The sequence below is a fragment of the Sodiomyces alkalinus genome, assembly GCF_003711515.1.
Source record: "Sodiomyces alkalinus F11 unplaced genomic scaffold SODALscaffold_12, whole genome shotgun sequence".
Classification (NCBI taxonomy): Eukaryota; Fungi; Ascomycota; class Sordariomycetes; order Glomerellales; family Plectosphaerellaceae; genus Sodiomyces; species Sodiomyces alkalinus.
This window is the reverse complement of record NW_021167090.1, coordinates 279004-305121: the sequence shown is the minus strand read 5'-3', so window position 1 is coordinate 305121 and position 26118 is coordinate 279004. Positions and strand designations below refer to the sequence as shown.

General features: G+C 52.3%; 10 protein-coding genes across 10 annotated transcripts; 5 read left to right on the top strand and 5 right to left on the bottom strand.

Annotated features, from left to right (window-relative positions):
- Nucleotides 1-1714: 1714 nt before the first annotated feature.
- SODALDRAFT_329139 (U4/U6 small nuclear ribonucleo protein Prp3) lies at nucleotides 1715-3694 on the top strand. The gene has a single exon (XM_028610860.1). It carries the CDS (start codon nucleotides 2142-2144, stop codon nucleotides 3510-3512), a length of 1371 nt encoding a protein of 456 aa, XP_028462747.1. The 5' UTR covers nucleotides 1715-2141; the 3' UTR covers nucleotides 3513-3694.
- Nucleotides 3695-4052: 358 nt separating this feature from the next.
- On the top strand, nucleotides 4053-5414 carry SODALDRAFT_353383 (HCCA isomerase/glutathione S-transferase kappa; the record flags this gene model as incomplete). The annotated part of the gene is made up of 4 exons (XM_028613642.1): nucleotides 4053-4441; nucleotides 4602-4701; nucleotides 4819-5070; nucleotides 5200-5414. The coding sequence occupies exons 1-4, from the start codon at nucleotides 4367-4369 to the stop codon at nucleotides 5412-5414; spliced, it is 642 nt and encodes a 213-aa protein (XP_028462746.1). The 5' UTR covers nucleotides 4053-4366.
- Nucleotides 5415-5583: 169 nt separating this feature from the next.
- Nucleotides 5584-6562, bottom strand: SODALDRAFT_74335 (histone-fold-containing protein). Its single transcript, XM_028615640.1, has 4 exons — nucleotides 6452-6562; nucleotides 6179-6372; nucleotides 5864-6078; nucleotides 5584-5780 (listed from the first exon to the last, which is right to left on the bottom strand). The coding sequence occupies exons 1-3, from the start codon at nucleotides 6468-6470 to the stop codon at nucleotides 5881-5883; spliced, it is 411 nt and encodes a 136-aa protein (XP_028462745.1). The 5' UTR covers nucleotides 6471-6562; the 3' UTR covers nucleotides 5584-5780; nucleotides 5864-5880.
- A 369-nt stretch (nucleotides 6563-6931) lies between these two features.
- On the bottom strand, nucleotides 6932-7440 carry SODALDRAFT_74230 (hypothetical protein). The gene has a single exon (XM_028615639.1). The coding sequence runs from the start codon at nucleotides 7355-7357 to the stop codon at nucleotides 7058-7060; it is 300 nt and encodes a 99-aa protein (XP_028462744.1). The 5' UTR covers nucleotides 7358-7440; the 3' UTR covers nucleotides 6932-7057.
- A 762-nt stretch (nucleotides 7441-8202) lies between these two features.
- On the top strand, nucleotides 8203-8576 carry SODALDRAFT_284805 (histone H4; the record flags this gene model as incomplete). The annotated part of the gene is made up of 2 exons (XM_028608484.1): nucleotides 8203-8338; nucleotides 8413-8576. Coding segments are annotated over 2 exons (300 nt in total), but the record flags the coding sequence as incomplete, so codon positions are not given.
- Nucleotides 8577-8695: 119 nt separating this feature from the next.
- SODALDRAFT_363625 (hypothetical protein) lies at nucleotides 8696-10195 on the top strand (the record flags this gene model as incomplete). Its single annotated transcript, XM_028614573.1, has 4 exons — nucleotides 8696-8767; nucleotides 8933-9067; nucleotides 9150-9317; nucleotides 9974-10195. The coding sequence occupies 4 exons, from the start codon at nucleotides 8696-8698 to the stop codon at nucleotides 10193-10195; spliced, it is 597 nt and encodes a 198-aa protein (XP_028462742.1).
- Nucleotides 10196-13149: 2954 nt separating this feature from the next.
- SODALDRAFT_74177 (hypothetical protein) lies at nucleotides 13150-13786 on the bottom strand. The gene has a single exon (XM_028615638.1). It carries the CDS (start codon nucleotides 13651-13653, stop codon nucleotides 13300-13302), a length of 354 nt encoding a protein of 117 aa, XP_028462741.1. The 5' UTR covers nucleotides 13654-13786; the 3' UTR covers nucleotides 13150-13299.
- A 1661-nt stretch (nucleotides 13787-15447) lies between these two features.
- On the top strand, nucleotides 15448-17283 carry SODALDRAFT_353380 (hypothetical protein; the record flags this gene model as incomplete). The annotated part of the gene is made up of 1 exon (XM_028613641.1): nucleotides 15448-17283. The coding sequence occupies one exon, from the start codon at nucleotides 15448-15450 to the stop codon at nucleotides 17281-17283; it is 1836 nt and encodes a 611-aa protein (XP_028462740.1).
- A 1967-nt stretch (nucleotides 17284-19250) lies between these two features.
- SODALDRAFT_337621 (pentafunctional AROM polypeptide) lies at nucleotides 19251-24526 on the bottom strand (the record flags this gene model as incomplete). The annotated part of the gene is made up of 3 exons (XM_028612711.1): nucleotides 19251-19343; nucleotides 19407-24045; nucleotides 24519-24526. The coding sequence occupies 3 exons, from the start codon at nucleotides 24524-24526 to the stop codon at nucleotides 19251-19253; spliced, it is 4740 nt and encodes a 1579-aa protein (XP_028462739.1).
- Nucleotides 24527-25125: 599 nt separating this feature from the next.
- Nucleotides 25126-25788, bottom strand: SODALDRAFT_284404 (hypothetical protein; the record flags this gene model as incomplete). Its single annotated transcript, XM_028608464.1, has 1 exon — nucleotides 25126-25788. The coding sequence occupies one exon, from the start codon at nucleotides 25786-25788 to the stop codon at nucleotides 25126-25128; it is 663 nt and encodes a 220-aa protein (XP_028462738.1).
- Nucleotides 25789-26118: the final 330 nt, after the last annotated feature.

The following is a 26118-nucleotide window of genomic DNA, read 5'->3' as shown; positions in this document are numbered from 1 at the left end:
AGAGTATAAGTGAAATATAGTCTCTAAATCGTTTCCGAATCGTTCCCGAATCGTTTCTAAATAATTTCGGGAATTATATACTATATATCCTTCGTTTTCTACGGTTCGTTATAAAGAAATAGCAGTTCTTATTAGGATTCGCTAGTATTCCGTGCACTATTAGATTAAAAGTCTATCTAATAAGGTCTATATAAGGGTAAAAGACCGAAGGAATAATCGCGAGAAAGTAATAACGCGTTATTTCGCCTAATAACTAATACTAGCACTGTATATAATATTATTAAAAGTCGGTAAGGTGCTATAATTAATTAGAAATAATTCGAGATAACGTAAATACCGAAAATATTATCTTATATAGTAGATACTAGAGTCCACGACTAGAATACACGTTTCTTCCCGGTCTATATAAGTAGTCCTTTTACTGAATCTTCCTTTTACTACCTATACCTATCTAAAATAATATTAGTACCTATACTTCTTAATATAAACGCGTTTTACTTACCCTAAAGCCTTTTTCTATATAGTAAGCTCCTTAACTTCGGATCTTACACTAATTTAATTAAATAGCTATAGTATAACACTTTCGTGATAGAAGTCTAATTCTAAAAGATATTAGTAAGCTTTACCGCCTTAATAGGTATAAGTATAGCGGAAAACTAGTATATCTCTAAATATAGTATTAGTAGCCCGAAAACCTGGTTATTTTCGAGCTATTTCGTACTAGATCTAAAAGAGGTTAGTAATTAAGAAAATACCTTAAATAAAGGTATAACGTATGATTTTCTATAGAGAAATTTTCTCCTTATTATTTAAAATATCTACTAGGATAATATTGGCTACTCTAGTAGGTAATATTTAAGGTATTTTAGGAATTCTAGCGGTATATAGGATATTATCGACCTATATAGCGCGAGAGCCTAGGGTAAGTCTTCTATTACTATACGTGGCGGTAGAAATTAAAATTAGGATATTTTCCTCCTTAGATAGAATCTAATCTTAATAAGTAATAGGTAATATAAAGTAATAGTTAGTAAATACTTACTTATTTAACTTAATTTTTTAGGATAACGTCTTATAATACTCGGCGACTCGGATAAAGTCTATAAAGATATAGTCTTTAATTCTTATTTTTAATAAATCTAAGATTATAAAAGTCGTCTTTCTATTCTTCTAGGTCTTTAACCTCTTCTCGCGGCTAAATCTTACTATTAGGATCTAGTTCCGTGTAAGAAGTTATCCCGAATTGTTTCTGAATCGTTCCTGAATTATTCCTGAATCGTTTCTAAATCGTTTCCGGTCCGTTTTCCGTCTTTTCGTCTATTTATCACCACCTCCTACTCTACTTATTACCCCTTACTTATTTACCCCTCGTGTTAATGCCGGATACTTTAGGTATATACACTTATCATATAACCTAGCATAGACCACGCCCCATAGCAACTCTCAGCTTAACTATCTGCCCCACTCTGCCCTATTCCTACCCTCAGCTTAGCCTCGTGGTTAGATATCAGTTTACCTGTAATCTCTAGCCTGCAGGTTCGTTATTAATTAATACATTATTACCTTATTCTGCACTTCCTGCACGGCCTAATTAAGGTACCTAGGTATCTTATGTAATCGAAAAAGTGGGGTTGGAAACTTGCAGCATCGACATGGGGGAGTGCGACCTGACCTTGGCTTCGGACGGGCAGCACGTTGTTCGTTGTTCGTACATACCTTTTCTACACAAAACTCCCTGTCGCCCTCGCCCCAAGTCCCTCAGGCTTTCTACTTCGCGAGCAAAGAGGGATCTATTCAATGCCCAAGAAGATCTTTTTTGTCCTTTTTTGTCCTTGTTTCTTCGTTCTTCTTTAACTCTGTGATACATTACTCGCAAGACCTCATTACACCAGCGCCCTACTGTTTCTCAAAGTCTTGAGCCTCGAAAACTGCGACGACTCCATCCCATCAGCATTCGGCACATACTCAAGATAACAAGGGAATCAAGAGGATTTTGGCGATCATCTAGCTACTAAAGCCTAATATATACATACAACTCTTCAGTCATCCCAGTCATGGATGGCTCACGACACTCGCCTGGCCTCGGGCCACGCCACGATGCTTCATCGCGGGTGCAAAAGACGGAATCAGTAGCGGACAAGATGGCCGCTCTCAAGGCAAGGGTTGCCGCCGCTATCGGTAGCACCAAGGCGAAAGGAGGGCTCAACGTCGGTCTTCATCCGGCTCTGGAGGATCTGGGGTCATGGAAGCCACCCAGCCGAACAGCCGATGCACGATCCTCTTCGCAACGATCACTCGACGCAACAAAGTCCCCAGCCTTTAATAAGAAAAGCGCGTCACCCAGCCTCGGCAACGAACATCGCGGCAATCCGTACTTCGACGAGCAACTTGCAACACAGCCCACCAGCGGCAAACAACGTCAGCCTCGTCAGCTCATCTTCAACCAGAAGGGCAAATACATACAACAGGCCAACGCCCTAAGGCGGCAGGCCGCCTTGGAGGCCATGAAGAAACGGATCGCGGATCAGACGAGGAGGGCCGGCATCGAGGAGGAGATGGACATGGAGAAGAATTTCGTGGTCGAGGCGCCGCCCGAGATCGAATGGTGGGACGAGGGCTTGGTCGACGGAAACTACGACAACATTGAAGACGCGTCCCGGCTCAAGATCAACACTCCGGACACCATCGTCACGGAGTATGTCCAGCACCCCGTCGTGCTGGAGCCGCCCCAGGAGCGAAAGGCGGCGCCGACGAAGCCCATGTACCTGACGCCCAAGGAGCAGGCGAAGCTGCGGAGGCAGAGGCGGATGGCGGAACTCAAGGAACAACAGGCCAAGATCAGGCTAGGGCTGGTACCGGCGCCGCCGCCCAAGGTCAAGAAGAGCAACATGATGCGGGTCTACGCGGAAGCAGCGGTCAAGGATCCGACGGCGGTGGAGACGATGGTCAACCGGCAGATCGCGGAGCGACAACAGAAGCACGTGGAGACCAACGAAGAGAGGAAGCTCACGAAGGAGGAGAGGCAGGAGAAGCTGGCGGCGAACCAGGAGAAGGACGCGGCCAAGGGGGTCCACGTGGTGGTGTTCAAGATCGACAGCCTCGCCAACGGGCAGCAGCGGTTCAAGATTGGCAAAAACGCGGAGCAGCACGCGCTCACGGGCGTCTGCATCATGCACCCGCGGCTGAACCTGGTCGTCGCGGAAGGCGGCGAGCATAGCATCAAGAAGTATAAGAAGCTGATGCTCGAACGCATCGACTGGACGGAGAACGTCCCCTCGCGGGACAAGGGAGCACGGCAACAGGCCGCGCGGGAGTGGCTGTCGGCGGAGACGGAGGAAGGGGAGCTCAAGGACATGTCGCAGAACCAGTGCAAGCTGGTGTTCGAGGGCGAGCAGAAGACGAGGGTGTTCCGTAAATGGGGCAGCAAGGTGTGCGAGTCGGACGGCGAGGCGAAGGAGGTCCTGTCCCGGACCAAGATGGAAACTTTCTGGACTCTGGCTAAGAGTGTGTAGACTAAGGTAGCATATGATGGAGATAACCATGTCTGGGGCTGCTGTGTGCAAGGCTAATAGAGTGTTGCATCGTCCTGCATGTGGGACATGCCGAGGACGTACCATCTCCCCGATCCTCTGTTTTGCATGTTTTTGATGTCTCGATCTCGATTTACTTACTGGCTCCGAATTCGTAATCCCAGGGATGCATCCATTTACGACCATTGTCATCTCTGCGTTGGCTCGATTAAACACTTCTCTTGGTAAGGCGGTTTGGCAGAGGCGTTTTAGAGACCCTGTGCCAATATTAGAGCTATCCAGCGTCGGATGAGAATATTGTATGAATAATCCATCTTATCGATATATGTGTCAATGACCGATCGCTAGAGCAATAAGCCCAGTCTTTGCAGGTCGAAGCTGTACACTAGGAAGAGATTCCTTTTTTTGTCGAAAACTATTTGATATTCGTAGTTCTACTTGGCGTGAGGCCGATAATATTCCAACCAAGCCAATATATCGTAATCATCATCAATCCAAATGCTTGAACCCATTCCCAGCAACCAGATAACCATCAAATACTCGAAGGCGAATGATCATTTCATTGTTGTGCCAGTATTTAGATCCATCTCTAACTTCCACGTGAAGCTTACCCCGACTGTCTGCATTCTTCTACCTCGGCTTATTCAGGAATTCCCGATTTATCTCTAGAGTCACTTGGCAGCGTCGTGCTTCTCCTCTCTCTTCCCTCCATTTAATTACGATCTATTAGCTACGACACTCAATTGAACACTGAAGCGTCGAGCAAAAGCTCACTTGAAATCATATTCTTCAACCCCTCTCATACAAATACGCTCTGTAACTCCAGTCAGCTCAACATGGGTATCCCCAAGATCACGCTCTATGTAGACACTGTGTCGCCCTTTGCGTACATCGCCTATTACATCCTTCGTGTAAGTAACCTGCACACCACTTATACTCGCTCGTTCGTGTTGCCCGAACAACAGAGGCATATATTAGGTTCCGCGTAACGATCACTTGGTCGTATTTACCCAGAACCAACACGAACGGACACCCGTTTTGGCTGACAACAAACACGTTATAACTCGATAGCATGATCCGGCCTTCGCTCGTGTTCAAGTCACCTTCACACCCATCTTGCTGGGCGGTCTGATGAAGGTCTGCAACAATACAGCACCTATCAACATCAAGAGTATTCATACCCAGTCTTTCCTACTTACCCTGTTTCTGGTGATAAACCTCACCCACATATCACTGACCTGACACCGAAAAAAAAAACCCCCAGACAAGGACAAATGGATTAACACAGAACGGCTCCGCTGGGCCAAATTCTTCAACGTGCCCATGCACGGATCCATGCCCACACCCTTCCCGCAACCGACCCTGAACATCATGCGCGCCCTCTGCGCCATCCGTCAGATGGACAAGGACGACAAGCGCTTCCTCCACGTCCTCGACCACCTCTATACCGAGTTCTTCGTCCATCGCAAGGAGACCTCCAAGCCTGACGTCCTACGGGAGTCCCTCGAAACCGTGCTCGGCACCGAAGAGACGGCAAAGGGTGAGTCTTGCTTTTATGACTTCGTAGTTGACAACCCCGTCTATTCAATCCCGCCCCCAACCCAATCAAAGCAGTGTGGTGTGTATTGGACTGACGTCGTGGGGGAAACAAAATCTACGTGCAAAACAGTTCTGGAAGTCGCAGCCACCGAGGGCAAGAAGATCCTGGCCGCCAACACTAATGAGGCGTTCGACTCTGGTGCTTTCGGACTCCCGTGGATGGTGTGCACCAATGCTGCGGGCGAGCAGGAGGGCTTCTTCGGTGTCGACCACTTGGCCCAGGTCGCCAACTTCCTGGGGTTGGATATCCAGCGCCTGCAGAGCGGATGGAAGAGTGTGCTGTAAGGGCATTATAAGGAATTTTGGCATGAGATAGATGTAGGGTAGCCAGTCTTCAGACATAGATGGAGCATCTTGACAAGAACGCGTCGTCGATTCTTGCTTTGGCTGAACAGAACACGTCGCTATCAATACAAGGGCAATGCAACGCACGGGTTTGTAGTCACGCCAATACCACAAACCAAATCGCGACAACTCAAAGACATGGCACATGAAAAAGTGGCACAATAAAGTAGACGAATGACTGGATCAAAAAATATTTCGCAATTCCCAAGGCAGCTATTACGCCTTAGCTGCTGCCTGATCGTGAGTGTAATGTACAGCCCTTGCGTAAAAAAGCACTCATGTATAAACGCCTGTTGTCCCCATTCCCTGTGACGACCATTTCGTCAAAGCATTTCCCAAACGAAAATTCATAAACCACCCCCTAGAACCTGCCAACGCGAGCAAAAGACCAAAAGACGGAAAAGCTTTAGTTGCGCTCACCGCGGAGGCGGCGGGCGAGCTGGATATCCTTGGACTGAATGGTGACGCGCTTGGCATGGATGGCGCAAAGGTTGGTATCCTCGAAAAGGGAGACGAGGTAAGACTCGACGGACTCCTGGAGAGCGCCGATGGCAGAGGACTGGAAGCGGAGATCCGACTTGAAGTCCTGGGCAATTTCACGGACCTGTGGGAAGTGTGTATGTCAGTAGGCTGTTGCATGAAGAGACGTCCGCGACCGTGACTGTGACCGGCATGGTAGGACCAGGGTGGACGACGTGACTTACCAGACGCTGGAAGGGAAGCTTGCGGATCAGAAGCTCGGTCGACTTCTGGTACCGACGAATTTCGCGAAGAGCGACGGTACCGGGCTTGTAGCGGTGAGGCTTCTTGACACCTCCGGTAGAAGGGGCGCTCTTGCGGGCAGCTTTGGAAGCGAGCTGCTTACGGGGAGCCTTGCCACCGGTGGACTTGCGAGCGGCTGTAGAGCGGGGTATGTTAGCGCGATGCGACCGGGGAAAACGCGTTGATAATTAATCTGATGATGAAGATGTACTTACTCTGCTTGGTACGAGCCATTGTAAATGATGGTAGTTGAGGGTTTGGTGATGGGTTGATGGATTGTTGATGGAAAAGTGGGTTGGCAGTTGAGGGAAAAAGAGGCTGACTGGAGTGGGTTGTTGTGATGTAGGAGGGAAAGATACGTCGGAGAAGTGGAGGGGGGAAGAAATAAATAGGACGGACTCGGGGGGTTTCAGAGACGTGGGTGATTTGGCCTACTGATCTGGCGTAAGAAAAGTGGGGTGGCAATTCTTGCGAAAGCCCGTTTTTTCTGGTACGAATGAGAGTTCTATTTGGCAAAATAAAACGAGTGCTTTTTGGTGGCCTTTGTTGACGTTGGTATCAGGGGTCGATTTTTGATTGGTTGTTGCCTGCGGGCTGCTACCATTCCAGGGAGCCGTCCCTGGTCCACCTTCCTAGAACCATTTTTGGTCCCAAGCGCAGCTTGTGTGGGGAACGCCAGCGAAAGGCAGGCAGGTACGTACCTTCTTCACCTGCAGCACTCGGCATTGCGGCAGTCGGCGGTCACTGGTTAGTGGTCGCAGAATGGAGATCGGGAAGCTGCATGGCAAGTAATCATTTCGTCCGCGACATGGTACCTATTATTACCCCGACCTCACAAAACCCCTAAGGCAGAACTGGCTGAGGCATGCTGCAAAATAGCAAGCCCACATTACGTAGAAAGTTTGAATATATCTATGAGGCTTTTGCCATATGCGATTCATATTTGATGGGGGCGACCTGGCAGTTGGAAGAACCCGTTGTGGTGTGAACGGATGCCATGGGGCGTTATCCATGTGGAAAACTTCCTCCTTCGGCCCAAACCCTCGTGAAGTGGCAAGAATCCCATGGCAAGCGCATTCTGGGTACTTATTCCATATCATGACCCATTCCGAATTTACCATTAGTAGTCACGACTCACCAACAGCCAGCCAGCATGCTGAACCATGATATCGCCTCATCGGGAGTCGGAGACAAGACAGGCGCCCTAGTCGGCCAACTTCTTCTACCTGGTTCCATATGCAGAAAGAGAGGGGGGTCTACATAGGTAGATAGATCCATTCACACCACGTTTCGTAGACGGTGACAGACACATCGTAACAAAGAGTCATCTTTCGACTAATTACTCCATAGATGACTTTGTGACAAACCACCCCACTCCAAATGGCGGAAGACGCGGATTAGGCATCGCGGGCGTTGTCTAGCGCCTCGTGCTCGAATAGGTAATTGTGTCTAAGAGGAGACTTCGTTACTAGTAGGTATCTTACTAATCTATCATGCAAGAGTTTGGACTCAAATAGTCCAATCAAAAATAAGGGCTTTTTAAAGTTGAGTTCAAACCCGTCGCGCACGGTTCACAGAAACAGAGCTTTCGCATGTTGATAAAGGGAGAGCCCCACATCCGCGTCACGAGGCGGTACGTACCGAACCCCCTGTTTTTCCAGTACACGGTAAGCGTTGAGGGGACGGGGTGACTGATCCCGCTGAAAGACGCGTCCACACCCTCCCAATATAAATGTCTCCCCCGCCTCCCGCTACCTGCATTTATCCCCAACTCATCCTCTTCACACCTCCGTCAACGTCCACCCCACACATAACTTCGTGCACTACCTATCAACGGTTCCGTTGAGCCTCTACTTCCATCTCAAATCTTCATTCCCACTTTTAATACATCAAAATGACTGGACGTAAGTTGCATTCCCCATCTATTGTATGCTTCGAAGGCATTCATCACTAACCGTCAACAGGCGGCAAGGGCGGCAAGGGTCTCGGCAAGGGTGGTGCCAAGCGCCATCGCAAGATTCTTCGTGACAACATCCAGGGTATCACCAAGCCCGCCATCCGTCGTCTCGCTCGTCGTGGCGGTGTCAAGCGTATCTCTGCCAGTAAGTTATGCCTCTAACCCCCGGTGGGCGCTCTTGGCCTAGACCACAGTTGCCTAACCCATGTTTTCCTACAGTGATCTACGAGGAGACCCGTGGTGTCCTCAAGTCCTTCCTCGAGGGTGTCATCCGTGACGCCGTCACCTACACCGAGCACGCCAAGCGCAAGACCGTCACATCATTGGACGTTGTCTACGCCCTCAAGCGCCAGGGCCGTACCCTCTACGGTTTCGGTGGTTAAAGAATTGGTGGAATGTTTTGTGGGCACGTCTGTTACGATGTTTTTTTTTTCCCCTTGTTTGCGCGGGCGTGTCGTGACTCAAACCCGACGCGTGGGCATTTTCTAGGGGCTGGCATCAAATGGGCCCCTTGGTGCGGGTGTTCTGTGGCATGAATGACTTGGGATCGGCTGGGTTTTGGGCTGTTTTTATTGTATCATATGGGAATTGGGCTTCCATGGATTTACTCGAGGGTGTTTAATTGATACCTCACAACGCATGATGTTGGTCATTATTCCTGCCTGCTTGGCACTTGGTGTTTTTCTCTTGTTGGTTCACGTGTGTGGTTTTCTTGTTTATGCACGCGTTGCGCGTCTAGAAACCATGCGCTTTGCATCCACTGGGCCCTATGCGTTGTGACTCCTACTGGGCAGTTTGGCTAGGGCTATATTGGAAGATCTCCCTCTGGCCTTTCGTGACGCGTCCAGCCATACTAATGGGCGACCAACCTCCTGTGCGGTTGGTTACAAATATCTATGTCTGCCTATGACTCTACCTAGCTAGACATCTCAGTAGCCATAAGCTGGTTCTGTCAGGACATGGCAGGCTACAACCGCTCTGCCGATGTGGCTGATGGGACATGTCGGAACGCAGTGAACTTGGTGCCTGGAGAGTGCGCCAAGACGACGTACAAAACCTATCTACATGGCCAGGGGTGTTTTATATCCGATGTTGTGACTCTGTCGGGAAATGTCCAAGAGCTAGTGAGTCCGTATCGTGAGGCGTGCTCGTGTGGGTGTGATTCATCTGATGGGCCAAGCCAATATCCAGATATTCATAACCTGGACTTAAGCGGCCTTTTCGAGGTCTAATATCCGGACATAATGGGGCTGCCTGGGTTTTTTTTTGGGTTTGCTTTTCTGTAAGTTCATATGGGTATATCGAATGGGTCATCGTGTTCCGAGTTCATCCTTACCGCTGATCAAGTCGTGGTCCAAGAGGGGTGAAGGTAGTTGGTTGTATCTGAGGCAACATCGCGATCATGGTCACATTCTAAGGCGCGACCGCTATGTCACCTCTGATCTGTGTACATGTGACCCTTTACTCCAAATATAAAAAGATGCTTAGAATACAGAATGCCATGTGTCTAAATTTGGGGATGTCGGTTGTTCTGTTTACGACGCGGTATGGGGTCCTGAGATTTAGGCTGACCTGAGTGATCGGGGGTGCTAAAGAAGGTTCTATACGAGGAGCACCGGGCTCCTTGTCAGTTCCGACGCTGAGTGTAGCGATGCCTGCTTTTACTGCGTATATCTCGGTATACGAACTTTCCTGCCTGGATATGTGTTGATAGATATTGCACCTCGTGGTGTATTTGTGTTCATATAATCCACTATAATGACCGTCCTGACGGATTTAGGCCGATTGCATAGAAGTTGCGCCACAACTACCACCCTCGAGCAAGATGAACGCTCCCGTCAAGGCATCAACCACCAGAAAAGGGTACATTCCGCCCCTGGAAAGCCACGTCACCAGTTCCCCGACCGAGCCTCCTCGACGTACGAGACCTGGCGGCCGTGACTCACGATTCCACGTCAAGGATAGAACTGGAACATGTCTGCGGCGTTGGTTTGACTACTGAATATGCAGTGAAGAGCCGTACGGTAAGGGATGAGGGACTAAACCCCAGTGTTCACGCATGGCCTATTCATAGTATGGCGGTTGGTGTTCCGTGTTGTCCAGCACACCGACTACTGCTGCCACCACCCCGCTTAGAGAAAAAAGAAGAGGCGCATAGAATTCACTCTGTTCCGTATCCTGGTCTTGTTGTCTTGCAATGAAGAGGAGTTGACACAGATACATGATAATCCAGTTAGCCTCAATCAGCACTATGTTTCACGCTTCACTCATGGCTTGCCTGATAGTAGGAATCCGACAACCTGTCCGGCGATCTCACGGTATCAGGGCGCATGCATTGATAAGAAGAGTAGAACACTGGATGAAGCAGCATCGGAACGTGATTTCCATCAATAATGGCAGCTGGTTAGCTAAGACTTGAAGCCGGGTTGTACGGAACAATCCTGCACCAACAGTCCCCTCGCTACCAGTGTCCAATTAGCTGGGCATCGCAAACTCAGAGAAACGATTGAACAAGGACTAAGATCTACCTTTGCATTTCACGAGAGAGGCGAGGTAGGCCGGTCATTTGACCATGAAACCATGTTCCGTCGGACATACTCCGTCTACAGCGGGCAGCCATCCACCACGAGCACTACTCTGTAAAGTCCAAAGCCACGTGCATGACCCCGATTCCCCGAAACCTACAATTCAACGACGATCAACCGCCTAAGTGACGGAATCACAGATAAGTATTTCAATTTTCCCAGTCGAGAAATCTTTTCGAAACCACTGACTGCAAGCGAGCGCGAGTGCAGTTTTAATTGAAGTGTTTGATGATCCGGATCCTAGTCCAAGGTATTGCCTGTAGGAAGAACAGGACGGTGTCCATGCTGGGTCTTAGCGACTGAGTGATATAGTGTCACATATAAGGTAGACGTGACACTTTATTCCTTCCCCGGTGCCAAAACGCGCAATCGGAGTAGCTCCGTAGAGGCTCTGCATGACAGTGGTGTATCGTAGGGAAGCTACGGGACATGGCCGGAAAGCCACGGAGGATTCACCGGCTCTACCGAGACGACCCAATACTAGGGTACGCTTACTCTGTGCGTGCCAGGGGTGGGCTACCTAATATATACAAGGATACAAGGATGCCTCATTCGTGAGACGGGAAGATCGAAGATTCCGCAGGGCTGAAGCCCCCGCTTGCCTAAGTTTAGCATGGCCACGTGATGCGACCATAAATTTCACCCAATACGGATGGAAGCTCCAATCACTTCGTAAATCGGGAACGTTTCGACCTAATCCAGTTGACTTTGAACGATGGCCAAAAATCGTTTTCGTCCACCCGCAATCGCATACTCTCGGTCAGCAAGAACCACGGTTCTTCTTCTTCCCCCTTTCCCCTCGCAACTCCGAAGATCTTCCGCTCATCGGTCGGTACATTACTGTCATATCTTGACGAATGTCGAAACTTCCATTTCTCGCCCTCCCGCCATGCAGTCAATTTTCTCAAGCTCATCAACTGCGGGATCTGGCTCGCTTGTGTAAATCGGACAACATTCCGACACCGGCGAGATAATACACGGAAACGAGAGACATACGTTCTTCTGCGAAGAACTCGCTGCTCCTCTTTCCACGTCGCGAGAGAACTTAACATTAGCTACACAGGTGTACCGAGCGTCAAAAGTTGAAAGCTCAGAAGGTATGGACACCGGAAAAGGTCTAGGAATGGCAATCCGGTTTCTCCACTTCCATTCTGACTTGCCCAACAAGGTGTTCACCATCAGGCAAAGTCGTGCGACAGAAGGACACCGAGAAACGCCATACATATGCGCACGGGGCGGGCCGTTCGAGTGAGCAGTGTAAACTCGTGACATATTTTGCGAAGCAATGCCTCTTAGGCAGCGCTGATAAAAAGCCAATAAATCATGACCAAGTTGGGGTCTTTGGAAAAGAAGTTGCGCCGAAAGAATGCCTTCAGGTCAGGATTGATTTGAGGATGCCGCGCGTCGGAGACACGAGAAGCAGGACACCTGATGGACCTGCTCAGGTGTACAAGGTGCCGTGCGGCCAGGCCCGCTGCGACCGGACTTTCGGTGCGTCTTCTTCCATTAGATCCTTGGCCAATGGCTCGACAACCGTGTCGTCTGCAGCCGAAGGGCGGTACATCATGTCCATTCAGCTGGTACCATGGTGCATTGTTTCCCCGTTGTCACTCTGCGTTTTGCAGGTTAAACCGATTGAGCCGAATTGAGAGAAAGGGGCATATCCAATAATGCATATTCTGCCAGATTGCCCAAGGTGAGGCAGCCTAGATTGTCGTGGACCGCTTGGCCTATCGAGGACCTGATGCAGGGGTTTATTTTTTGAATGCGAGAGAATTGCATACGAGGCAATTTATTGGCCAGAAGGCCAGAAAAAAGCGTTGAGTACGATTTTTCAGTGTTCTACACTTTAAGGTGATACTTCGCAAGTGGCCCCACTTTGTCTGTGGCCTGAGTGGTCTGGGCTGGCCGCGAACGAGCTCGGATCCGGGGATGTCCCTTTTCATGCGGCCAAACTCTTCGTCCAGACCTTCACGGCCCAGTGCCAAGGAGTATGCGAAAAATCTTGATCACATGGGCCATCGGTCGATATTGAGCCGTCAGTGTCGCTGGGTTCCTTTAACTCGGGTCATGAGACTTGCAGAAAGCAACAGGCGCAGATGGGCGTGGAGACTTGACCGGCACGGTTGCAGGTTATTACTATCCAGGTAGGTTCTCAGTTAAGGTAGGCACGAAATGATTACGAATACTTCATGCGACTGAATCTAACGTACGAGATATGAGGTATAGTACACGAATGCGCCACAACAACCACGTATCGAACAGGTAATGCCTCGTTGTGGTTGGTTGAGCACGAGTAAGGCGTTGACCGGGAATGAACGCCATTCGTAAGGCCCAGCTTTACCGTAACAGGAGAACGCGTATTTTGGACGAACTTTTCAGCTGAAGACTTCTTTCAGACTTGGATAAGTGGATGAGAATTGTTTGCTGCACGGCGAAGGTTTTTTTTTTCGTCCTGGTTCTCGTATCTCCGGTAGAGAGGGATCCTACATATATCCATCCCACCGAGTAGAGTCGAAGATTATTGGAAGGAAAAACAGATTTCGACCAGTCCGGTGTACCTGCAGAAAAAAAAAAAAAAAAAGAAGAGCGCCACCATGTGGCTTGCTTCGGCATGTGGATCGGACGTTCGGCAATGGCGAGGACCCCGTGAAGTCAAGAAGTTAAGACAAGGTTGGTGTCTTGGGACAGAGTGCGGCGGTGCATCGGCTTCGTGGCAGTAGCCGGAGAACGGAGACAGAGTCGACGGAGTCATCCGCGGAAATCGCGGGTCCTGGCTCCAGGTTGGGTCGCTCGATTGGTTGCAAATGGGCAGACAAATTGAAGAGAGATGATTGGGTGTGTTCCAGCTGAGAATCTGAGTCACGCACGTCATGCGACAATTTTGATTCGCTGACTCTCAGATATGGACCCACTCAGTACCAGGCCTCCCACCTTTCAATCTTTTTACCCGTCAACGTGTTCTTGCTGTCTCCTGCGTGATCATGCCCGACCACTCGGCTCTCGAGTGACGTCCGTTGGACAGTCAGAGGCGTAAGGGTGAATCTCGACGGAGAACATGATGAGGTGTGGGCGAGAATAGTACCTCGGCTGCAGCACCGCAACCCTGGGTGTGCTGACGTCTAGGTAGCCCAGCTGACGAATGAAACGAGGGTCGAACCAGGCGTCTGGGGGAAAACAGGCGCTACTTGATATTTTGATCTGCCCACCTGTCATGGGAGCTTTGAAGCCTTACGATGTACTCCGTAGTCCGACCGGTGAATGTCATGATTATGCGATTCGTATCCTGCCGTCTTTCGTGGCCGCAAGCTTGGTGACGAGTGACTCCCCGGCGACTTGGACAAGAACGTGCTGCCTGCCGTGGTCAGGTGAACTCGTTCTGGAGGCCTTTTCGAGGCGATTTAGTGAACCGTTTGGTCACCCTAACGGCCGGACGAGAGAGCTTGAGGAACCGACGAAGTTATACTCCGAGAAGAACTCGTAGAACATGCGGTTTTACCAGGTCTTTTGTATAGTATGAGGATATTGGTTTGTGGGTGCTCCGAACTGCTTGCTTCGGGGCGACCATGGCGTCCGGTGAAGTCTCCGAGAGCCTTCGGCCTCATGCAACGTACATCAGAAGCTATAACCTACTCAGTAAACGATTGAGAGGGGCCTATGGCGCGCTACATCACCGTAGTAATAGTGGGCCAAGAGCCTTGCGTGTTCTGGTCGACGGGAACACCAAACCATGCATATTACCTCAAGGTACGGGGTAGTGTAATTATTGAATTCGACCACGGAGGACTTCGTACTAATTACGATCTGGGTGGGTACGGCGGTCGGGTCAGGCCCTTTTGGGCTTACCAATCCTTCCCAGTCATGGCTAGCTCGATATTGTGTCATTGTACCCTCGTATCCCGAGTACCTTATTTCGGTACTCCCAAAACCCGGAAAAGATACATCGGCGGGGGCCTCCGCCATGTACCCTTGCAGCACAGCTTCTCACAGTTATTACACGTAGCGATGAGTCCCAAGTCCTCAAACTCCCGACAGCACGGCTGGTTTCTCCGGTACCCACCCACCCACCCACCCACCAACCCCACCCCACCACGATCGAGGACCCACGCTAGGACCCTGCAAGCCGACGGGAGCTCCGTAGTCGACTATCGCTTTCCATAGCATCACACTGGCGCATTATATTAGCCGTCGAGTGTCCCATTTCTCGCCACCGTCGCCATCTTTTCGCCATGCCACTCTAATCCCTTCCCTGATCAAACGTCGTCACAACAACATGATGCCCTCTAATCCACCTACCATTGTGTGTCATCCACAGCAGATTTCCACTCGTCAACATCCATCACAACAGTTCTCTTCGCTGTCCCAACGGCATCAGACACTATATCCCCAGGCAACCCACTCTTCTTCAACGCACGACCTAGATTCCGACGGGCCTGTATCCTATACTACCCCTCCTTCTCTATCATCATCACCATCTTCGACATCCTCACTACAGAAATATCCATTCTGGCAACAAACTGCCATCCCCATTCCAGGTTTTGACGCGACCTCAGTATCAGCCCTTCGAAGAAGCCAAAGCCAGAGTGACTACAGCCAATTTCCTAGCACACCTGGGCCCTCGGCAGGCATCGATAGTTTCGCGAGCAATCTGAGCCAACTTTCCGAGCCCATGCCGACGGAGCCTTGGTCCCTAACTGCGCAGCAGTTCGGTCCCAGGGTGTTCGGGCGCACGTCGCATCAGCGGGAGTCCTCTCTCTCGTCACTGGGGTCGACAGGCCCAGCGTCGCCGTACAACCCCACCATTGCTAACCCGCAGATCGCTATCGACCCGGCCGGTGATGGCTTTGGCGACATGCAGATTCACGAGGAAGCAAATCAATACTACGATCTGGCGAAGTCGCTCTCAGCACAGGACGGCTTGTACACTGGTTACCACAGTATGAACAACCTTGAGCACCCCGAGATGGGTTACCCTTCGACAATACCCATCCAGCGGGCGAGGACCGAGAGGGGCGGGCTGCTCCCGACTCCCGAGTTCACGACCGGCCAGAACCGGTCGCACCCGGGGTCAGTGGCGAGCTCTTCGGTCGGCGGTGACTCACCGGCTACCCCTACGCAGGGCGAGTCCGAAGAGGACAACAACTGCAATAGAAGGAGAACAATGAGTAAGACGGCCCTGTGGCCGACCATGGTCCTCTGCAGCACGCTAAATGATCTCGACGCAGACACATTCCATGATCCCCCCAAGCTTGATCGTACCATGACGGACATCTACAGCGACGAGCTCTACAACCCCAACTTCACGATCACGTCGTCGTCGTCACCGCAGCAGAGCCAGGTGGCGATGTCGCCGAGCAGCGACGTCTTCTCGCAGAGGCTACACGCTGCGAACAACCAGCATCTCAGCACGGCTCACTCGCCTGCCAGTTCGGTAGTGTCGAGAGAGAGGTCGCCGTTGCGCCAGGACTCTCCGATGGTCCAGAACGTGAACGCCAACAGCAGCAACTTCGCCAACTCCCTGCCACCGACGCGGTTCGCTTTCAACTCGGCACATCAGATGAGGGAGAGGGAAAAGGCAGAACAAGATGCGCTGATGATGAGGCACCACCTGAGTCAGCAACAAAAGTCCGAGCATGAGACGCCCGAGACGATTTCCCCCAAGGATGCCATGCTCGAATTCCCAGGGTCGGAGGACAGCAACTATGCTCCCCTGTTCCCTCAACCGGATGCGAGCTTTGGTGGGGCTATGGACCAAATGTCCAAGATGACGCCGGCGAATGACCAGCTTTCCATGTTCCAGAGGCATGGGGGCCACCAAGTCAACGATGTCTCTTTCTCGTTTATGCACCCCACCTCCCAACTGTCGGCCAATATGCACATCCCCCAACACTATCCCTTTATTGCAGAGCCTCGGCAACAGCAGCATCAACAGCAGCAGCAGCAGCATGTACAGATGCAGCAGCAGCGACAACAGCGACAACAGCAACAAAATTCTCCCGCTCGTCTGAGCTCCGTCGAATCGAGCTCGCCCAGCGCGCTGGGCACTCCTGTCAGCTTGCAGAAGCCAGCGGGTGCTTCGGCCGACGGGGGCACCTACACTTGCACATATCACGGCTGCACTCTCCGGTTCGAGACGCCCGCGCTTCTCCAGAAGCATAAGCGGGAGGGTCACCGCCATTCTCAAGGCACGGGCCCTCGTCGGGCGGAGCATACTTCTTCCACGCCAGCAGAAGAGGCCGTTGTGGACACGCAGGCCGGCCCTCACCGCTGTGACCGGATCAACCCCGGCACTGGAAAGCCGTGCAACACGATTTTCTCTCGTCCCTACGATCTCACGCGGCACGAAGATACGATTCACAACGCGCGGAAGCAGAAGGTCCGGTGCAATCTCTGCACGGAAGAGAAGACGTTCAGCCGGGCCGATGCGCTTACCAGGCATTACCGCGTCTGTCATCCCGATGTGGAGCTCCCCAGCAAGTACAGACGACGCGGTAACCATAACTGAACGCACTTGGAACGCACTTCTGCCAAAAAAACCAAACCAGTAAGCTGATGGGAGGAGGGGGTGAGAACCGTACCAACCGTACCTCCAACCCAATTGGACACCGAGAACGTCATATGGGCGGCACAATGCGTCGTCGGTACGAGCACGGGAAAAAGTGGACCCGACCGCCCATGCTGCTCCACCTGGCACGCCCCGGGCGATCGAGAGACGTCAGGAAAGGAGCTCAGTGACACATGACACAGCGATCGGCAGGAAATGACGGCGAAAAGACGATGAATTGGATTTTCCTGCAAGACGTTTCTGGCTTCGTGAGAGAAAAATGAGACTTGTCATGAGCGATCTTCACGAAACAATTGACGTCCTGTTTACCACATGCAACACTCCCTGCCGCATTGCTGTGGGGTGGGGTGGGCTGAAACATGGGAATCCATTTCAAGCGGGCATGGGGTACATACAGCTACTGTGGGGTGACATCATTGGGGAGACCCTGAATATCGGTCACGGTCCACGTGCAGGGATGACATCATTCCTTCTCATCCATCCAATGGCTCGATTCGAATTCTCTGCGGACCCGCAGACAGCAAGTTCGCAAATCTCCACATCACACACAAACAACCCTTATCTTTCAACCTCTGCCGATCGAGCGTCGACGAACATGCGAACGAACCGAACGAGCCGTCGGCCAGGCTAGCTTCTATCATTCTTGCCCCATATCACACACGCACACACACACACCCTCTCCGCATCATCATCAACGACATCATTTCCACCTTTTGCAAAACCCATCTCTTCCGTCATGATGCTTTTGGTTTTGACCTCATCTCCAAGGGGACTCTCTTCGCCTACATCACACACCCCTTTCATCTCATCCGATGGGTCCCGGGAATGCATCATCTAGACGTCAATTTTTTCAAGTCCGGCTCGCGCTGGCGTGTACAATCCCCCCCAAAAAACAATGTTTTTTTATTCACCGAGGAAGCATTATTCCACCTTATCATAATTAGATGAACCAACTCCACTGCGTTTCCAGGGGAGCTTTGTACAACCAGCGTGTCCTTTTTGTTTCTTGCCTTTTTTTTTTCTTCCTTTTTTTCTTCTTCTTTTTTACTTAGACTGAGAAATCCATTGGGGAAGACGGCAGCAAAAATTGGGCTGCATCGGCGCGAAAAGGGACACGGGGCAAACTGGGGAAATCGGCATGTAATGACGACATGAGGCTTGATGAGCAAAGACGAACAACGGGAATTATACAAAAACAACCTATAGAAAACAGCGGGAATTGAGGGGTTTGGGTTTGTCATTTTGGCTTGTTTTCTCTTCCGGATGTGAAGTTGGTGGGGATACGATACCACAACGACACAGCAATGGGAGACTCATGTCCAGCGAGCGGTTCTTATTTCTTTATCACGCTCGCTGCTCGAGTTGTTGTGTTTCTTTTTTTGATTTTCTTTTTCTGTATCGAGCATTGAGTGCGTGGTCAACAGGCTGGCGTTTTGGGAGGGTTAGCCTTTACGGAAACAAATAGACTCGTGGCCTACTTGAGCCAGCGCAAGATTCGTTCCCTCGATTTTCTGTATCAAGAGTGCATAGGAGAGGAATATTATGACGCCCTTGTTAGAACTGTCCACGGGTAATATCTAAAATGATACTGACGGGACGTGATAGAAAAGGGTGGATATATATCCTACCTTCCTGTCGTAGAAGAATATACTCCATTCGATTCTGTGTCCACTGTCCCTTGTCCCTTGTCCTTTTCAATGTTCTTAATGCCGGATATCTTGTCTGCTCGTGTTTGCTCCCAGACATGGAAACCTAAGTCATGTGCTCAGTGGCCAGTTTTCCGCTTTTGGGTTTCTTTCTTTCTTTCTTTCTTTTTTTCTTTTTGCCTCCTTACTCCTCAACCTCCCCGAGTTTCTAGGCTAGAACCCGACCCTGACCGGTTTTCTCCCCGTCTTTCCGTATTTTCTTTATCCATGAAAGGGCACTCCAGGAACGGGTTCCCCATTTACAGCCGCCCGCGCATCCGCATAGCGAGGGACGATGTCCGTCCACAGTTGGAACTGTCACGCAACTAGTCAATAATGGGAGTCAAGAAGAAGAAAAAAGGATTACGAAGAACGTACCTGGTACCACCCTTGCGCGGCAAGAACTTCCGCTCCAGGGATGGTCTTCCACCCAGCTTCCCCGGCCATGCCCATGACGGCAGTGTTGCGCGGCTGGTAGGCCATCTCAATAAGCACGCGGCTGTCCGTCGGAGCGGCCTGCGCCGACAGCACGGCCGTCAGAGTTTCGGCCACTGACGGGTTGATGGGCTTGTCGGCCGGGATCGTGCTGATGATCACCCTCGGCGTCGACGGCTGTGCCGCCACGTCAGAAGGACCCCTGAGGATCTCGAGGGTGTACTCCGGCGGGAATGACTCCTTGATCGTCTCCAGTTTCTGCTCATTGCGAGCGAGCAGGTAGATGGGCGCATAGCCGAGAGACCGGAGCGCGAAGATGGCCGCCCTGGTAGTCCCGCCCGAGCCGACCACCATGCCGGAACCGCGGGTTTGGCCGGGGCCCGAGATGCCGGCCGACTTGAGGCAGTGTACCATGCCGCTCCAGTCGGTGTTGTCGCCTAGGAGACGCGGCCGCGCTCCGTCCTTGCTTGCCAGCCGGACGATGGTATTGACTGCGCCGATGATCTTTGCCGACTCGGAGATCTCGTCGACCAGGGGCATAACGTCCAACTTGAGCGGGATCGTGACGGACGCACCTCCGAAATCAGCCCGGCGAATGAGCTCCCGCACCGTCGGGTCGGCCTGGTCCGTCTCTACCGCAGAGTAGCTGTGCGGCAGTCCGGTGAGTCGGAACAGTGTGTTATGCAGCGCGGGTGACCTCGACTGGGATACGGGGTTTCCGAAAACGTAAAAGGAACGTGCTTCGATATCCCCGAGGAGAGCGAGAGCGCGGCGAATCTCGGCCGCTGAGAGCTGCCCAGGCGCTGCTTTGAACGGCAAGTCGGGATGGGACACCGGTGTGAGGAATCCGTTGAGAACACGGCTCAGCTTACCGGCCGTGCCCATGTTCAGCGCGATGATCGGAGTAGAATGCGACGCGAGCATCTCGGCTTTGAAGGCGGCCAAGTCGAAGTTGTCCTGCATGGTGCGGGCGACCCCCACCAGCTTGATCACATCTCCCCATTGCAGCGCCTTGTTGTAGAACGGGATCCAGGACCCGTTCTTCCACGACAAGTTGCCCTGGGGATCATGGTGCGATGCCACAATGCGGGACCGGTGCTTTTTCTCCGTCACTGCCTGAAGGATCTTGTCCGGCCAGGTCATCTCCAGGTCGACGAACTCGACCCCCATGCGGAGCGCCACCTGGTAGAGAGCGAGCGCCTGGTCATAGGCTTCGTCGGGGAACCGACCGCCTTGGGATTCCGTTCGCAGGGTGAAAATAACCGGGAGCTGTGCAGCAGACCGCAGCAGGGCAATTTGCTTCGAGACCGACTCGGGATCCTGGTCCTGCAACAGGTCAACCCGCAGTTCGACAGCGTCCGAACCCACGACGACCTGTGGGATCACGTCGATGGCCGCACCGACGTCTGGCACCGTCAGCGAAACAAAGAAGCTCAAGTCCTTGTTCATGACTTTGGCCACCTTCGAGTCGTCGCCGCAGACGGCATCGACGAAGCATCTAAAGTCCGCGGGGATGCATGTGGACCCGACCGAGGTGGCGGTATGGGGGCTGAAGTATTGGAAATTACTGCACTCCTCGTAGAAAGGTTTCCGGCGATGATAAACGTCCTCGATATCCTCCCTATACGCAGGGCGCGTCTTGTCTCGGAGGAGATACTCCACCACTTGCTTCGTGTCGCGGTGGACGAGCAGCACACAGCCGCCCTTCTCGCGATAAGCGCTGAGGAGCTTGCGGGCCTCTGGCGACTCCACGATGCCGCCGCCGCAAGAAAAGATGTGGCCGTGTCCTTGCTTCTCCATCACATCTTGCAGCAGAGCAAGCTCGCCTTGCCTGAATCCTTCCCAACCCATAGAACCGTGGATCATCTCGGGTATCGTCATGCCCGCCCTCTCCTCGAGTTCCTTGTCGAGATCGATGAATGGGCGTTTCAGAAGCTCGCCCATCCAAGTACCCGCCGTCGTCTTCCCAGCGCCTCTCATGCCAATGATGAACACTGACCGATTCGCCGGGTTCGAGGACGATTTAGTGTCGTGCGCGGTAGGGTGCTGATCGACGCCGTCCAGATATACACGGAAGGACTGGGAGAGAGTGTCCCACCAGCCGGGCCACGTCTTACCCGTGCACTCGCGCTCGAGAATCGTCACTGGCTGCGGAACAATGGTCGACAGAACACTGAAGCTCATGGCCACCCGGTGATCATCGTAGCAGTAGACCCCATCGCGTGGCTCCAAGAGGGTCTGGTGATTCCGTCCGGTGACGATAATACCATCATCAAATTCATCCGTCTCGACACCGAACTTGGCCAGCTGGTCCCTCATGGCCGAGATGCGGTTGCACTCCTTGACACGTTGATTCGCGATGCCACTGATCTTGGTGGTGCCAGACGCCACCGCAGCCAACACGCTCGCGGTGAGGAAGGCATCGGTCATGGGCTCCATGTCGACGTGATCGATGGCCTTCAGCCCCCCGATAGGCGGTCCAGTGACGGTCGTAGACGTTTCTGTCTGTTCCACGGTACACCCCATGGGCCTTAGAACATCTACGGCGAAGCGCGCATCGCCCTGTAGCGAAGCCGAGCCAATGTTGGGAATGGTGCAAGATGTGCCGGTGATGGCGGCGACGGCAAGGGGATACGTCGCCGAGCTGGCGTCGCTCTCAATGGTGTATTCTTCGGGGTTCTTATAGGTCGCCTGGGGAATGAGGTAGGTATGGGCCTCAGTCTCCGACTTTTGGACACGTACCCCGAAGGATTTCATCATGGCAATGGTCATGTCAATGTAGAATTGCGAAATGGGCTTGCCGCCCACCAGTTTCAAAGTGACAGGTTGCTTTGCGTAAGGCGCGGCCATAAGAATGGACGACACGTACTGAGACGAGACCGTGGCAGCCAGCTCGATGACACCACCCTCGAAGCCGCCGGCAGCGTCCACGCGAAGTGGCAAGCTCTTCTGCTGGCCCAGGTAGTCGATCTTGACACCGTTGCTCCTCAGCGCATCGACAAGGGGTCCGATGGGTCGGACTTGCATCCGAGCATTGCCGGTCAAAACGGTGGAGGAGACGTCGGAGGGAGAGCAAAGAGCAACGACGGTTGTGAGAAATCGCGAGGCGGTCCCGGCATTTCCAAGGTAGAGGGGCTCCTTGCTGGCATGGAGCTGACCACCCTTGCCCTGAAGACAAAGCACCTCGCCCCCTTCTTCCCAGGTATAGGTCGCCCCGCCAAGGTGGCCAATGGCAGACAACATGTATTCGACATCGTCGGAATGTAAGAGGTTCTTGATGCGGCAGGTTCCCTGACCCAGAGCGGCGAGGATCAAGGCCCGGTTCGAAATGCTCTTAGACCCCGGTGGTGTCACCGTCGTGGAGTGCTTTTCGGGGACGCCAGGGGTGACGCGAGTTGCGGCAGATAGCACGAATCTGATAGCACGGTCCTCGACCACGGTGGCCTTGGGCTCGTAGGTCTGTCCGATAGCCGACAACAAGACGATCTTCTTCTTCTTGCCATCGTTCTTCTTGTCGACCGCCATCTTTTTGAGGAGAATGTCGACGGGGCATTTCTTGCCGGCCGTCAACTTGACGACTCGCTTATCATGTAGGGTCGTGGGGAGGTCGTAGCTCGAGATGCACTTAACTAGCCGGGCGACGGCGCCGGGCCGGAGAACGCCCAGGAAGCGAGCCAGCTCCGCCTCCTTTACCATGCCGATGGCGACAGCCTCTCCGTGTAGTAGCTGTGGGGTTAGGATGGCTTCATAGGCATGGCCAATGGAATGGCCGAAATTGAGCAGGTTACGGAGGCCGCCTTCCTTCTCGTCGCTGGAGACGACCTGAGCCTTAACTCCGGCAGAACCGAGGACAATGCGCTTCAGTATATCTCGGATAGGAGCAAGCCGCTCGCCGGAGGCAGGTTTGGACTTGACGGCGGCAAGAATCTGGGGCGCGTTGGCTTCGAGAGCGCTGAACTCGTCGGCATTCCAGATGGCTGCGGTCTTGATGACCTCGGCCATACCGTTGATGAACTCCCTCACGGGTAAGGTCTCGAGGAAGGTGAGGTCGATGTAGATGCGAGCGGGTTGCCAGAAGGCACCGACCAAGTTCTTGCCCATAGGTGTATCGATTGCCGTCTTACCGCCAATGGAGGAATCGACCATGGCGAGCAGGGTGGTAGGCACCTGAACGAAGCGAACACCCCTCATGAAGGTGGCAGCGACGTATCCAAGCATATCACCAATGACACCACCCCCGAGGGCAATGATGACGGTATCACGAGTGCATTCTTGTGACAGCATCCAGTCCTCGATATGAGCTTTGGTCTGGCGAGACTTGGACACCTCCCCAGGCGGAATGGCCAGGGTGATGAGACGTGACGAAGCGGAGACATTGGCGGCGGCGGCGGCTTCTTCGAACGCTTTCTGAAAGGCCGGGACATAGATATCGAATAGGTTGGTGTCGGTGACGAGCACGTAGGTGGACGATTTGATGTTTTCGAGGAGGTCGTGACTCACAAAGTTGAGCCAGATGCCATGGTCGACGATGATGCTGTCTTGACCCAGGATGTTGATCCGAGTCGGATCCGACCCATTGGGTCTGCTCATTGTCGAATGGATGCTGACAACAAAACTATTTTCTTGTTGTTGTTTTATGCAAGTTAGTAACTGAGCGTGCTCATCCGGGTCGAAGTCTTCTACTTTTCGAAGCTCCAAAGGGTGTCAGCGAGGGGTCCCAGCTCTTGTGCTGACTCGACTCGTTCCCGCCAAAAAAAAGTGTAAGCCCCTCCCAACGGTCCGGTACCTCTGCTTCCGATTGCGGAGAGTCCCCAACGGTGATTTGATTGGGAAGGCTTGTGGATGTACCCGGTGACTCAGCGGCGTCGGATTAAGGTACCGAGACCATTTTAGATCGATTTTGGTGGAAATCAACATACAGTATAATAAAATGGATTCCTTACTGTGCAGCCTCTGGCTCTATGAGGCTACAGACATTGTCTTGTCTGAGGGTTATGTAATATTCCTGGCCCAGTATTCGTTAGACTACACAGTATGTCTAATACAGTATGCCACAAGGCCATAGGTGCTTCGTAGGGAGAACCCTAACCGAGTCAAGTGAACGAAGAGATTTGGGGAAACCATTAATTTCTGTCGTCTTGACAGCTGGCCGACTCCGACGACTCTATGTCTGCCGAGAAATAAAAATGCACACATGACAGACCCCGTTGTTGGGATACCGTACGCTTAACGGGTCTACTCGCATCGTCGCCGCCTGGTATTCTTTGGTTGATGATTAGAATGGTGCATATAATTAGAACGGGGCCTATATGCCACCTCCCCTGTCGCACCTAAAGACGCAGTGCGTGAGAAGCCATTGACAGAAGGGTGACATCAAATGTCGCCGATACGTTGGAAGATGGTTTTATAACAGCAGCGGAGGAAGGTGGTCTATGCAAGGACTAGGAGCCACGATATGCACAACGTATCGAGATAGAAACTGATATTTGTGTAAATCAAGTCGCCAGGGACGGAAAGCTAAACCTGGGACGAGATGCCAGATGCGGATATTACCGAAAACCCAATAGAGAGAAAGGAAAGTCTGGAAATTAACCTCCAGTTAACCCCCAGCCCAGGTTGACCAAAGTAAAAGACAGCATGTTCAAAAGATCGAAGAAAGCACTCAACCCGAGGAATTACTCAATGCCAAGTTCTTCCAATGATCGCGCTCGGCCTCAAGCTTCCTTATCCGCTCCTCGAGCTCTTCAAACCGTTGCGCCTTGCGCTCTCGTGACTTGCGGGCAGCCAGCGTATTGCGCGCACGCTTCATAGCCACCGTGTCGCTGGGGTCCTCAACGACAATAGGAGGCAGAGGCTTGTCACGCTTGCGAGAGCTGACGCCAGCGACAGACGAGTGTCGGCCAGACGGAGGAGAACCGGCCGACTTGCGACGACTGGACGAGTTAGTCGCCACCACGGCCTCAATCTCGACAGACTCCTGGGCCGGTGAGGGCTTAGGAGCGGGTGCGTCGGGAGCGGTACTCTGATCAGGGAAAAGAGAAAACCACTGGTTGGAGCCGTTATCGAAATCAGTAGAGCCAAAGCCAGGCGAGACGTCATAGCCGAAGTCAGGCGACTCGTAGAGAGACGGGGAGGTAAGGGCTGTCAACGCCGTAGAGTTCGGAGCTGACATGTAAGGATCCTGGATGAGCAGGTCTTGAGGGGAGATGGTGCCAATGTTGTTCGAGCCGCCGGGTACGTCGAACACCGCGGGAGCACCCGGGGACGAATAGGCGGTGGAAGCACCACCCTCGAACCCGGTGAAGTCGTCAAGTTCTGATAGCATCTTGTGTGAGCTTATGAATACTGCAATCCCAGAATGTTTGTGGTAATTACCTGCAATGCTCATCTTGGCGACCGACGGTGTCTGCTGAGCAGATGTGCCGTGCGAGAAAAGCGGAACAGGAGGACGGGATGGGTGACCGCGACGCTGTAGAGCGGTGGACGAGGTGGAAGCTGACAAGTCGTAGAGCTGCGCAGCCTGAGGCGAGGCGGATACGCGACTGTTACCAGGTGATGGCGTGGGATACCACGTAGGTTGATGTTGGACCTGGGCTACTTGGTGGTTGCCAATAGAGGGAGAGAAGCTTTGACGATTCTGATGATGCGACGAGTG

Excerpts from the sequence above, each read along its gene's own strand:
- SODALDRAFT_74230 (XM_028615639.1), bottom strand. The coding sequence starts at position 7,357 with ATGGTAAATTCGGAATGGGTCATGATATGGAATAAGTACCCAGAATGC.
- SODALDRAFT_74177 (XM_028615638.1), bottom strand. The coding sequence starts at position 13,653 with ATGACGTGCGTGACTCAGATTCTCAGCTGGAACACACCCAATCATCTC.
- SODALDRAFT_74335 (XM_028615640.1), bottom strand. Across the intron at positions 6,079-6,178 it reads AGCTTCCCTTCCAGCGTCTG|GTCCGTGAAATTGCCCAGGA; the intron begins GTAAGTCACGTC and ends CACTTCCCACAG.
- SODALDRAFT_329139 (XM_028610860.1), top strand. The coding sequence starts at position 2,142 with ATGGCCGCTCTCAAGGCAAGGGTTGCCGCCGCTATCGGTAGCACCAAG.